The sequence below is a fragment of the Camelus bactrianus genome, chromosome 15, assembly GCF_048773025.1.
Source record: "Camelus bactrianus isolate YW-2024 breed Bactrian camel chromosome 15, ASM4877302v1, whole genome shotgun sequence".
NCBI lineage: Eukaryota > Metazoa > Chordata > Mammalia > Artiodactyla > Camelidae > Camelus > Camelus bactrianus.
In genome coordinates this window covers 24,897,297-24,911,107 of record NC_133553.1, presented here as the reverse complement: position 1 = coordinate 24,911,107, position 13,811 = coordinate 24,897,297, and the positions used below count along the sequence as shown (strand labels likewise).

The 13,811-nt window shown below is 43.7% G+C and overlaps 1 protein-coding gene and 1 long non-coding RNA gene across 10 annotated transcripts in view; both read right to left on the bottom strand.

The window, feature by feature from the left end:
- Positions 1-851: 851 nt before the first annotated feature.
- On the bottom strand, positions 852-5,361 carry LOC123614638 (uncharacterized). The gene is made up of 3 exons (XR_006722084.2): positions 4,598-5,361; positions 2,208-2,258; positions 852-1,045 (listed from the first exon to the last, which is right to left on the bottom strand). It is a non-coding gene; the product is annotated as an uncharacterized LOC123614638 (long non-coding RNA).
- A 1,689-nt stretch (positions 5,362-7,050) lies between these two features.
- KCNS3 (potassium voltage-gated channel modifier subfamily S member 3) overlaps positions 7,051-13,811 on the bottom strand; it is a 33,968-nt gene continuing 27,207 nt past the window's right edge. For all 9 annotated transcript variants that reach the window (XM_010947360.3, XM_010947359.3, XM_010947357.3 and 6 more), the window contains one exon: positions 7,051-9,055. In XM_010947360.3, coding sequence (XP_010945662.1) covers positions 7,521-8,996 — 1,476 coding nt within the window. In that variant the 5' untranslated portion in view covers positions 8,997-9,055 and the 3' untranslated portion in view covers positions 7,051-7,520. The remainder of the gene's footprint in view (positions 9,056-13,811) is intronic.

The window sequence follows — 13,811 nt, the reverse complement described above, 5'->3', positions numbered from 1 at the left end:
GCCTGGGTCAATGGCTGTGAGCTTGCAGCTCATCTCTGTGGGCTCAGCAGTTAGGTTGGGCTGAGGCAAAAGGTAGAGCAAACCTGAACCCCTCTTGCTCTCATCCTAACCTGGAAAGGATTCAAACGTCCTGGCCTTTGCAGATCCCACCCCCTCCTCCAGCATTGCCGTGGAATAAATCTGAGATGCCTCTGAAAGCTTTCTCTTGCCGGGCAGGGGGAGAGGTGAAGATGAGCACTGGGAGTGTGCTGACCTCCCACCACCCATATTTTCTACAACACCAAGGACTGTACACCATGACTCTCCCCTTGCTTCTGGAAACTGTTAGGGTTGAGCGTGGGAAGAATGGGCCAAGTGTCTGACCCTGGGCCTGCCATTCCATTCAGGCCACGATGAGAACTGCACGTGCTGGAGTCATCACCATCCATGGAGAGAACCCCTTACAGCAATAGATCTGCTGACAGAATTTATGAATCCATCATTAGCTCCTCAGAAACAACGAGGCTATTTCTTGCCAGCAGTTGGGGATGAAGGATGTGCTGTGCATGCTGACAAACATCTTTTACAGTTTATAAATACCATAGCACGTGCTCCCTGCTCCAACGGGAATATATCCGGTTTGCCTGCTGCAGACAAGGCACAATTTCATCAGATAATTGCTACTGGAAAAAGAGCTGTGCGTGTGCTTCGTGCATCTGGCCTTACAGCATCATGGAACTTTTTAATAAAATGTATACTCATGTTGGTAGCTGGCAGGATTCATTTGGAAAGAAAGCCGTGTTAAAATAAAGCTACACAAAATTTCAGGAACTATATTCATTGATTTGATGTTTTTTAATGACCCAATAAAGCCCATCATAGATACACATGTAGTTGCTTCTTCTCTTTCTTTTCTGAGAAAAGGGCCTCGTGACAGCTTCTTACTATGCAGTGTTTGTAGAACATACATGAAGCATTTTTACATCCTCACAACTGTGATCTTGTTCCGTTTTCATGCATTGAGACACCGAGGCTGAGCGAGCGTCCCAATCAAAAAGAAACAGATCTGGAATGTAAACAAAAGGTATTCTCGCTCCAGGTCCAGTGCTCTTTCCCGTCTTCAAATACACTGCATCTCAGTGACATTTCCTGTTCTCCAAAAGCCCTTACAATCCACTTAAAAGTTGCTCCATCATTAAATGTGATTCTTCTGTTTTAGATTTATATTTCTTAATTTGAAATTAGCTTCAGGTGTCTTTTCACACAATAATTCTTCATCAATTTCTACTGACACCTGTAAATGTCTTGCATTCAAATTGTGTTTGATTTCATTCATGTACTATAACCAGACAGAAAATATCAGGTCCTGCCTGGGTCCCACTTGAGATAAGTCAAAAGAAGCCTTGCACTACAATAACATGGAAGATCACTCCTGGAGTGCCTACTCTATGCCAGGCACTGCACAAGATACTTTATATTGATTGGCCAATTAAGTCCTTACACTATCTCTATGTACAGATGAGAAGCCCTGGACTCAGAGAGGTTAAAGAGCTTGTCTATGATTGCAGACCAAGCTAGGATTCAAACTCAAGCTTGTCTGACACCAAAACCCATGTTCTTATCCAACGTTCCTTTCTCCTAACCAGTAAGATGCCCTATATTAGCATACCATTAAAACAAAGGCTTCTTAACAATGGTATAACTTTTGGTGTAGTAGGCTGAATGTTGGCCCCTGAAGACCCAGATCCTCATGCCTGGAACTTGGAAATGTTACCTTATGGGGCAAAGGAACTTTACAGCCATGATTAAATTAAAGATCTTGACATGGGACAATTACCCTGGATTATCTGAGTAGATCCTAAGTGTAATCACAAATCCTTATAAGAAGGAGGCCAAGAGATGTGTGACACAGAAGAGAAGGCAACATGACCACACTGGCAGAGATTGGAGTGATGAGTCACAAGCTAAGGAATGCAGGCAGCCATTGGAAGCTGGAAGAGGCACAGAACGGATTCCCACTCCATGTCCAGAGCCTCCAGAAGGAACCAGCCCAGCTAACACCTTAATTTTAGCCCCTCAGACTCGGTTCAAACTTCTGGCCTCCAGAATGATGAGACAATGAGCTTCTGTTGCTTTAAGCCACTAAGTTTGTGGTAACTTGTCACAGCAGCCACCGGAAATTAATACTCTTGGGAAAGTTATTTCAGTTCTCTAACTACAACACCTACCTTCATTTGGGTGTTTGTTGAATAAATACTTTATCTTCTTCTCTTACCTTCCTGGAAAAAAAAACCAAGTAAAATTTTCAAAACTGGGATTCTTTTTAGCAGGAGAAAAGAGCTCAGGATGGAAACTGAAGGGCTCGAAGAACACAGACATTCCTTATTCAGGGGCAGTTGTGGCTGGTTCCACCTTCAGGGAATGTGAAACAAGGACAAAGGAACTTTGAACTGCTGTCAGCAGCATTTAGGTTAAATGTAAGCTGTACGGTGTGTTCTCTCAGCCTCTGGAGTTTTTTTTTTTTTAACTGAGAAAATAGTTAGGTATATCAGATAATTTGAAAGTCTAAGCAGAAACCATTTCAATTACTTCTTGAGGCTCCCTGCTTTCCTGTGAATCTTTAGTGCATGATTTGTAGACGTTCCTACCTGAATCAGGTGGTCAGAGATGCCAGGAAACTGGAAAGTAATGGCTAAGCAATGCCTTCTAAGACTGGATAGTTGATCGTATTGAGAAATTATTATTGCATTTTAGTTTTACGAGTGGCATTGCAATTGGATTTAGAAAAAAAGATTATTCTTTAAAAGATACTTACTGAAATATTTATGGATTCCATGATACACCTGGTACTTGCTTCAAAATAAACGGGAGAGGAAAGGAAGTGAGTTGGGGAGGAGATGAAATAAGTTTTTTATGAGATGGTAATTGTTGAGGCTGGGTGGTGGCACATGTAGGTACGTGACACTATTATTGCAACTTTGCATGTGTTTGCAATTTTGTACGTGTTTGCAATTTTTCACAATAAAGAGTAGGTAAGAAGGAAGGAAGGAGGGAGGGAGGGAGCTTAGGGATGAGGCTAGGGAGCCGAGGGGAGGGAAGAAGGAATTATGATTGTGTCCCCGTCTGAATTTGGTCCCTATGTTGCTTCATGACCTTGGGTGAGTCACTCATTTTCCTTCTCTTTAAACTGGGAAGATGGGCCAGGTGACCTCTCCTGTCCCTCTGAGCTGTCACATTCCATGGCTTTGGGCAGTGCTTTGCCTTTCTGGTTGCCTTCTCTTGCTCAGCTCACCCTCTTCTCTCTCCTGGGTACCTAACACTTTGGCGTTCTTCCTGGGAAGGGCAAAGTAAGAGACGCTGAAAATGATGAAAGTTAAGCCACGGAGTGATTTTCAAGCAAATCAAAACAAGGTACCCATTGATGTTCAAAAGCCCTTTCACTTACATCACCCTCTAGTGTTCTGGGGGCCTTCACCCCTTGTCGCCACACAAAGGGAAATAAAGGAGTCTCTCGCAGATGTTTTTTAATAGCCTAAGTTTTAAGGCAAGCCATAACTTGTGCACCAACCACAAGAAATAAAACCTCATTAGTTAGGGCTCGATTGATAGAGAATATGGGAAAAATTAGGCAGCAGGTTAAAATCAATTTTATGCAAATTTATAATGTAAATAAAGTTAAATGGGAACTAGCCAGTTTTTAAAAAGAAAGTCAATTACGTAAGTATCAGAGGTAGAAAGGAATCTGGTGGTTATTACACACACCTCCAACCTGAGAAAACAAGCTCAGAGAGGGGCTGCCTGGTCTCCTGGTCACACAGCTAATTAGCCCCAGTGCTGATACCAAGTCCCCAGGCTTCCCGCTGCCCCACTTCTTCCTTAAACTAGACATACAGATGGGACTAGTCACAAGTTCTCAAGAACTTGAGAAATACCTTTTTGCTAACATGAGGCAAACTCCTAACCTTAAATTGAACCATACGGAACCTGCTGTCATTCTAGGTCAAAAATGATAGAATAATGGCAATTTCATATGGCACGAATCACCCTTTTCTGGATGTTTGGAAAAGCTTCTCCAATAACATCAATCAACCTCTGTAAAATAGAGCAGGGGTCTCAGAGCATGGAAATCCCAAGGCAATGGCCCACCAAGACCTTATAGACAGAGACAATACCAAATGTCCACCAAACGCTAAGTTAAATATCAATCAACACACAAGGATGAGTTCAGGCTTGCACAAAAGCAACTATGACCAAATATTTCTGGCAACAAAACAAAACACACAATCAAAAGCAAGAAGAGCAAGCAAAGTCACAAAGTCTACCTCTATGGGCATCGCTAGACCCTCACAGGGAAAAAGTGGGATCAGCGCATCTAAAGGCAGAAGATCCTTTAACTAAAGATGGGTGGTTGGCAGAGGTGGGGGAAGACAGAAGCCCCAAAGGCAGGGATTAGCAGTGCCTGTGACTGGGACCTGTTCAGGGTCAGTGAGGTTTTTTTTCCCAAAGGCCAAAATGAACTCACTGGAATCTGAGACAATGCTCCCCGACAGCTCAGGTGTCACCTCCTCCAGGAAGCCTTCCCTCACTCACATACACATTCATAAGTCAGTAGACTTACCTATTTCCCATCAGCCTAATGGTCCCTGAGAGCAAGGACCATGTCTCATTCTTATATTCCCAGTTCCTGTTCTGAGCACACATCCCAGTAAGCACACAGGCAATGCTGACTGGAGACACAGGAAGCTGAAACTCCCTCCCTCCAGAGGAGAATGACTAGGAGGGAGGAAATCAAACGTGGTGGGTCCCTGGGTGCTTCAGTAGCCTTCCAAAAAGCCATGAAGAACTGCTGCTGAAGATAAAACAAATCCGAGGAGATGGAGGAAGAGGTCACAGGGTAGGACAAGAAATTTGAAATAATTAAATGACAAAACTCTGGTCCCACCCAAATGAGCCCAGCTGCCTGGGACTGGTCACTCAGAAACGGGCAGCGCCACTTGGGTCAGGTTGCCTGGCTTGCGTCTCTCCCTTGGTGCTCACGCCACTGCCAGCATCCCTGAGCAGCAGGCGTTCAGCACTGACTCAGCTCTTCCTGCGAGAAGGACCTCACTGTCTCAACACATGGGAGTGAATGACAAGTGACCTGCGTGCATCGCGGGAAAGCCGAGAGAGGCAGAAACACAAGAAGGCATTGCAGCTCTTTGTCACTAGAGGCTCAATGATGCAGCATGAATTCCAACTAAAAAGTATGGCAGAGACTGAGCCGAGGTTTGAGGGAGAGATTTCCAGCTGGCCAAGCCCAGAGGGAAGGCACCCCCACCACTGGCAAGCTACCTCCAGGAATTAACACGTGATATACAATTCCTTTAGGGCTCCAACCAGAAGAGAAAAAGGATCCTAAAAGAAGGATCTTCTTGAGTACCCGCCAGTGAAGAGACATCCCTGGATTCTTGTAGAAACCCAGGTTTCCCACTGCGTCCATCACTCAGGGTCAGGGGAAGACCCTTGGAGCCTGCTCCAGCTTCAGGGCACTCTAGAAAACTCTGCTCTGTCAACAAATGCGTCTGCTTTCTGAGTCGGGAGAGGAAAGGTACGTAAGCCAGCGTTTCCCCTTTCGTCTCAAGTACTGGAAAAATCAACATCTGACAGTTTGTTGCTCCTCAGATGAGCACTGTCCTCACGTATCCTTAAATCCACTGCTGAGCCCAGCAGAGCAGGGGGCAGTGGGAGGCAATGTTCCAGACACTGGCTCTGAATCTGGCTCTCCAGATTCTAAGCCCAACTCTTGTTACTCACTGTGTGAACTGAAGCCACTTTTCCTGTGAACTTCAGTGTCCTCATCTTAAAATGGACACAGTCATAAAGCCTTGCTGCTAGGGATGAGGTAAGGAATAAATGAGATGGTATAGATGACGTCCTTACACAGTAGCTTATTATTATTGATACATCGTTATTATTACAATCACTATTACTGTTACTGTTACTATTACTACATCAGCAGTCTTCAGTGACTTTATTACCAATCGGGAAATCTTCAATAAAACTGGATTCCAAATTCTATTGCTGTGCTTCAAAATTATGCTCATGCCAACATCAAAGGCATTTGAGGGGAAAGAAATATTTTTTTAAAGGGCAGGGGATGCTCCCAGATTGAAACGTGACTATAAACCCTGTTCAGTTATATCCATCTCAGGAATTAGAGAACAATTAAAAAGAGTGATGAGTCAAAAAGTTACCTTCATCAGCCAACCCACAGAGAACGTCCTTCTTTCAACAAAATGCATCTACAAACATAAAAAAATCGGATAATAAATCCTTGTGACTCTTCCATTCAGAAGATCTCCCAGAAAGAAGCCAGTCTGACAGCACAAGTTAAGAGTCGCTGTGTATCTCCAAAATTCAGATTTTTAGCTAAATTCTCTCTGCATGGGGTAGAATTGCTGTTTTACTGCCCTGGAATGAGTATGTACGCCTCTTCTTTCTTTATGAGGGTTTTCTACGGAAGAGGAGGACATGACTGCCTCTAAGGCTATTTTTAAATGTTGGCTCATTTCATAGCTGCTGGCGTGGCTTTGCTCAGTGATTCAAGTTTCACTCCTGTGGCCATAATGAGTCACATCTGTGTGTTTGTACAACATTTCTCTTTCTTCCATTCACTGAAAGTACCTCTGCCTGTGAGCCTGTAGGTTTACCCTGTTCTGCGTAATTTTCAGGTGATGGGATTTTATCTCAGCAGCAGAAATTATAAAACACAAGATATACGCTGGAAACCTATCTGTAAAGGCACATGTTTCATGCACACATGCTGATATGAGTATGTCCTAAACATGTGGGTGCGTAATCGGTTTACACTGGACAGTGTGGTTTAATCATGAACGTGATCTTCCTCCCTGCCAACCACCACCGAGTGTCCTGAGCAAAAGAACCAGCCCCTTGTGGATGTATATCCAAAATTCAGTAACATCCAGAAAGGACTCTTGATGCTCCGAAAAGAGCACCTCCCTCCCAAGCCAATCGTGAACATACCGAAATGTTCTTCCTTGACATAAAAACATACAACCAAGACATTCTCTGTACTGAATTAGGCAGTTTATTAGGCTCCTAAATTCCATGTCTAGAGCATGAACATGGATTTACATGCATTGTCTCACTTTTGGATCTTACATGCATGTAGTCTTCAGTCAGCTGGGCCTTTGATTCTACTTGTCAGTAATTTACAATTAGCTCAATGTGAGTAAATGATAAACACAGAATGATACAGAAGCCACAGCAAGTCCCATCCAATACCATTTACCTTTTTTTTTTTTTCCAAAATCGTATTACAACTCTCTCTTGTAAAAAATAAATTTCAGAACAAGGCATTTAATTCGCCTCACTGAGAAAAATAAAGACATTTCTATCATTTCAGAGCAATGAAATGTCCGACTATGGCTGAAAAGTACACCCTGAGAATTAAATGATTTTAACGAACCCATTGAGGTTTATAAAGCTGTGTTAACCTAACATCGGGAAGGGGCACAAGATACAGGCACAAACGTCCCTGCTCATTTTGCTGTGCAGTTCTCCAAGGATGCCGTGTTACAAACATCCTCGTTGTCTTCAATGCTTGAAGCATCCGTGGAATCGGGATCGCTCACCACGATTCCCACAGAAGAGAGACTGGTGATGAAGGCGTGCATCCGCTGGGCATAGATGTCCCTAATGTTAAAGTAAGGGAGCTCATGACACTTCTCTGGTGGGTCCTCACTACACTGGTCCACATCAATGTCCTTTTGCTTCTGGTAGTACTTGGAAAACTTGTTGAAGATAATGGTGATCGGAAGGGCCACCACCAAGATGCCACAGATGATGCACGAGCTGGCAATAAGCTTCCCGGCCAAGGTGACAGGGTGGGTGTCTCCATAGCCAACGGTCGTCATGCTGATGGTGGCCCACCACCAGCAGACGGGGATGCTGGTGAGGCTGGACGAGTGGTCGTCTTTCTCTACAGAGTAGATAAGCACAGAAAAGATGGAGATGCCCACCGACAGGAAGAGGAGCAGCAGCCCAACTTCGTGGTAGCTGTGCCTCAGTGTGGCCCCGAGGGACCGAAGTCCCACCGAGTGCCGGGCAAGCTTGAGAATTCGGAAAATTCTCATAAGCCTGAGGATCTGGACCACCTTGCCCATGTTCTCAATGTCCTCGCTCTCTTCCTCCTTGGTGTCCACCGCCAGGGTGGCATAAAAGGGGATAATGGAGACGAAGTCGATGATGTTCAGAGGATTTTTCCAGAACTTCTTTTGACAGGGAGCAGCAACCAGCCGGACGGCAAGCTCTCCGGTGAACCAGGCGATGCACGCGATCTCCACGCCTTCCAGCACGGGGTCGTCCACCTCCCCGTCCTCGTTCTGGAACTCCGACATGCTGTGGACACACATGGCCACGATGGAGGCCAGCACCACGCTCAAGGAGGAGATGGCGATGAGCTTGGCCGACAGGCAGTAGGCCGGGTTTTCCATTCGAATCCAGATCTTCTTCCGGAGCTGACCGAATCGCAGCTTGTCAAACTTCTCCAGCTCCTTCTCGAACAGGGTCGACTCTTCAAAGGAGGAGTCGGTGCTCGCATCGTTGCTCTTCTGGTCCCAGTCCTTCTCGTGGCTTTCCTCCTTGCGCTCCTGGTAGCGACTGCTGCAGCAGGAGTCAAGGAAGAGCTCGTTGAGGCCCCAGTACTCGATCTCCTGGCAGAAGGAGAACACGCACAGCTCCTCCATGACGTGCAGCTTCCCCGTGTAATAAAAGTTCAGCACGTATCTGAACAGGGACGGGTTCCGGTCAAAATAGTACTCTTTGTCCGCCACACTGTAGTCATCACACAGCTCCAGGATAGCCTCCTCCGAGTGGCAGGTGAGCAGCTTCCCGAGCCTGGTGTGAGGGAAACGCAGGAGGGTGCTCTGGTCGACGGACTGCTTAAAGCCCCCCACGTTTAGGTTGACAAGTTCCTCGTCTTGTCCGTGGCGATGGAAAAACTCACCAAACACCATGGTGGATACAGGAGGCCGAGAGCTGGCTGGGAAGGGAGACGAGGAAGTTCACGCTGCGCCTGGAAGGAACACAAGACGGCATTAGCGCTGTCCCCTCTGCCCTGCCAAGCTTATTTTTAATCTGCCCTTTCCAGGAGGATGAATTACATTAAAAGCAAAATGGGAAATGGAATAACAAAAAGAGGACATGATCACATTTGGACTAGAAGAAAATCAACACAAATAGGTTTTGGGGTTTTGTTTTTTGTGTTTTCCTTATTCTAAAAAAAATTTGGGTTTATATATCCTTTTTTAAAAAAGATACTGTCATAATTTTTATGAACCCCAATTCCTATTTCTCTATTTTTTAAGCATCCAAAATTATCTCCTACCTTCCCAAAAGCAATGCGTTTGGGATACTTACACAATACAAGCATCTCCAGTCTCAAGCACGAGGCCTACCCATTTGGAAATGATAGGCTCACTGCTGCCTCGCTTGTAGCTCATCTCTCCTTGTCCCCAGGGCTTGGTCCCACACCCTCAGGAGCAGCTCTCTCCTCTGCTGTGCACCTTGACCACAACCTACACATACTAGGGGCTCAGCTCAGCTCTTAGAAAAGATGTAGGTTTCCCCTTATGCACCAATGTTTCACTCCTTGTAGAGAAAGCCCTGTTCCCTACTTTCAGATGTGGACAATCGAGAGGATATAATTATCTCCCTGTCCTTAAGTACCCTTTATCTTGAAGATATAGTTACACTCCATGGATGGGGTTTCAGGTACATCCACAAGGGAAGAAACTGACTTAGGGAAACCTCTTTAAGTTAATTGCACTATCAGTTTCCTGACACAACCACGCTCCTCTGCCACCTCCTCCCTCCCTTCACAGTCTCCCACATACTCCCAATCTATGATACCCAAGACATAGTGGTCCAGCACATACAGGCCGTTTTAGTCCTAATACTAACTGAGATGTACGCGAACCATTTCTCAGAGAGAAAATAATAGATTTTTGACCATCATCAATACAATGATGCTTCCTCAGGGCCAATGATGCAGGTAGAAGAAAGGTGAGACTGTCACATACAGAATTCCAACTGAGACCTACCAGATGCTTTGTACATATTATGTCATTGAATCCTTCCAACACTGTAAGGTAAGTGTATAGGAAAACGGATACTCAGAGCGGTTGAGTTCAAGGTCAAGACAGAAGTAAATGGTAGAGCCACAATTAAAACCCCAAGTTGGAGTAATCCCAAAGCCCATGCTATTTCCACTACGCACGTTCCACCTTCTCCCAATCCCTTCCTACTCTTTTCCTTATTATAATCCAATAACCCAACGTGGCAACTGCTATAATAGAAGTTGAGTCATGCGTCTTTGGGATCGTTGAGAAAAGAGCAATGATCTCTGTCTGGAGAAGCTTCATAGACGAGGTTGCATTCAGGTCAAATGTTACAGGTTTAAGCAGAGGTGACCAGAGAGGGAAAAGGACATCCCAACAGAGGGCATCAAAAGGTAGGCAGAAGTCAGGCAGTAAAGAGACCTGAGCATCCGTCTAAAGAGTCTGGACTTTATCCTGGAGGTAAGACCACTAAATCATCTCAATCAATAAGTGAATGTGGATGTATCTGGGACTGTAATTTAGAAAGACCCCACTGACAGCAGGAAAGAAGACTGAGGGGGGGAATGGCTGGGCCAACGAGGGAAGGCTTCAGTAGAGCAGGTGAGATGGCCCAAACTCATGCAGAGGTGGTGTGTATAAAGAGGAAGTGACAAACTCAAGAAGTTTATAAAGTAGAATTGACAGTACTTGGTGATTGATTGGAAAGAAAAGATTTTAAAAAGTGGAAAGTCAAAGCAAGGATATGTTTTCTACTCTGCCTAAGTGGGTGACATCATTAGAGGGAGCAAATTGTTCACATGGGCACTTCTTGCCTTTATGTTTATGGAAAGTCAAGGCTATCGGCAAGACAAGAGATTCCACCTCTGAAAAGGACACATCAGAGGATGCAGCCTTAAAATACAGTCCTCTGCTATCCACCTTAGGAGGACACCCACAGTCATAAAGAATGCATGGCCATTTGCTCTGGACACAGCAGCACTGACTATGTTCCCATGAAACCAGAGACCATGGCCTGGCATGGCAAAACACTTAATAGATTTGCTGACCTCTTTAAAAGAAGTGATTTTTTTTTTCTGCCTCTGCTTTCTATTTTTAGTTAAATATCTTCTCTGAAGGGCCTAAATCAGAACTCATGGCATCGTCCAAATATTTATGGAACATCAGATCTATGAAAGCAGGCTTATGCTCATGGCAAACAGAGTAGTAAAATGCTCCAAGGAACTAGTTTTAGCTAAGCTAGCGTTAAGACTTTAATGGACATTATCTTCTGGCGGATTAGGTTTGATCTCCTTGGCCATCCTGGAAACCCACAGTGCGAGAAAGCCACTGTCTGCCTTCGTGATCCTGTCTGCCTAGGTCAGTCTTGTAATCAGAGAGCGTGCCGTCCAGTTCTCAACTGTTCCACAGTCACTTCTCCAAAGGACACTGTTATCAACCGTAATATCAGTCTTCTTGCTCTGCCCTCCTTGCTTTTTAGTCACTCCATGCCAGTGAAAGAGAGCCCATTCTGAGGTCCATCCATTCCACAAAATCTAATCATAAAAGCAACACACATCATTAAACCAGGGGTCTCTTGTTGAGGGGCTTTCAGAAGAGAGAAAAAGGAAAGCATTTCTGGATCAGATCAAATGCTTCAGCTCAGGGGACGAGACGGGGCTCTGTGTCAGGGCAGCCAGAGTACAGTGTGGGTGTCTTTGGCTGGGTCCAGCCTGTCGCAGCCTACGGAGGTCAGGGAAGAAGGAGATCCCACCTTGACAAACTGCAGTAAAGTCCCCTCACATGTAGATAGTCCCGGGGAATTGCAAACAGTCCTCCTACCATTTGTTCCTCACCAGTACCTTGGGATTTTGCAGAGGAAGCAGGATCAGAGGAGATGAGTGGGCATCACCCAGCTGTTAAGGGTCAGAGCAGAAGCCCAAGCCTAGGCTCCTTATGGCAACCCCGCTGCTCTACAGCGTGCTGGTTCGCACGCGCACAGTGGCATAAGACAAGCAGATACTGAGCACCATTATTTTTACGAGATTCCTATAGTCAAACTAGTATTTACTTAACAATCATCATTAACTCCTATTCAGAAAATACTTAATTGGATCAAAGGTATATCTGTCTATATATTTAATATATATTATATATAATATATATTATATATGAAGTTACATACAAATGTACACATAAAGGGACATATATACATACACACCCACACATAGTGTGAACCATATATATAGAACTATACACACATTAAATAAAAATATGGGTCAATTTCTCCATAAATGAGAAAAACCTCTCTATTATGCCTAAAAATATAAAAAATATAACCAAAAAATGTTATTATATAGAAGTAAAAATTCTGATATGGAAAAACATGCCATAAGCAACATTAAAACGAGAATGCAGGAAAAAATACTTGCCACTTATATCACAGACAGGTGGTTAATATACCTAACATATGAAAAGCTTTAGCTAGAAAAGAAAAAAAGAAAAACAATATAGAAAAATGGACCAGATACAAAGAGACAGTTCACAGAACAAAATGCAAATGGGTCTTAAAACAAGAAAAAAATGCTCTATCTTTTTCATAAGATAAATGCACATTAAACCTATGGTGCAGTATCATATCTCATATTAAAATAAAAAAAATCCAAAAATTGGACCACATACTCTATTACCGAGTATGTGGGCAAGTAGGCACTTTTGTAAACTGTGGGTGGGAATGTAAAATGAAGGGAACTTGTGAAGAGAAACTTGGAAAAGTCTAACAAAGCCGCCCACAAAATAGGAGAATATATTTGCAAATCACATATCTGATAGAGGTCTAGTATCCAGAAGAGATTAAAACACACTTAACCACTGAGCAATAAAAAGACAAATGGGCAAAGGATTTTTATGGACGTTTCTCCAAAGATATACAAATGGCAAAAAGTACATGAAAACATGCTCAGCATCATTAGTCATTAGGAAAATGCAATTCAAAATCACGATGAGATACCACTTCATACCACTAGGATGGTTATAATCAAAAAGCAGTAATAAGTTGGGGAGGGTATACCTTAGTGGTAGTTTGTGCTGAGCAGGCAAGAGGTTCTGGGCTCAATCCCCAGTACCTCCAGTAAATAAATAAATACATAAACAAACAAACAAACCTAATTACTTCCCCCAAAAATATATTTTTGAAAAAGTAATAATAATAATAATAGTATTGCATTATAATACAATAAGTAGTCGTGAGGATGTGGAGAAATTGAAACCCTCAAGCGTTAGGGGTACTAATATAAAATGGTGAAGCCATTTTGGAAAACAGTGTAGGTTCATTTTGCAAAAACTTAAACATAGCGTTACCATTATGATCCAGCAGTTCCACTCCTAGGTATGTTCCCAAGAGAACTGAAAACATGTTCAAACAAAAACATGTACACTAATGTTCACAGCACCATTATTCATAATAGTCAAAAAGGAGGAACAACCCAAATGTCCATCAACTGATGAATTCATAAACAAAATGGTGTACCTACACGATGGAGTGTAGGTACATTTGGCTATAAAAAGGAACAAAGTACTTATCCATGCTGTAATGTGGATTAACTTCGAAAACATCAGGCTAATGAAAGAAGCTGGACTGAAAAAGGGCCACATGTTGTACAATTACATTTATATGAAATGTCCAGAGTAGGCAAACCTGTAGACACAAGTGGATTGGTGGTTCTGGGGGCTGGG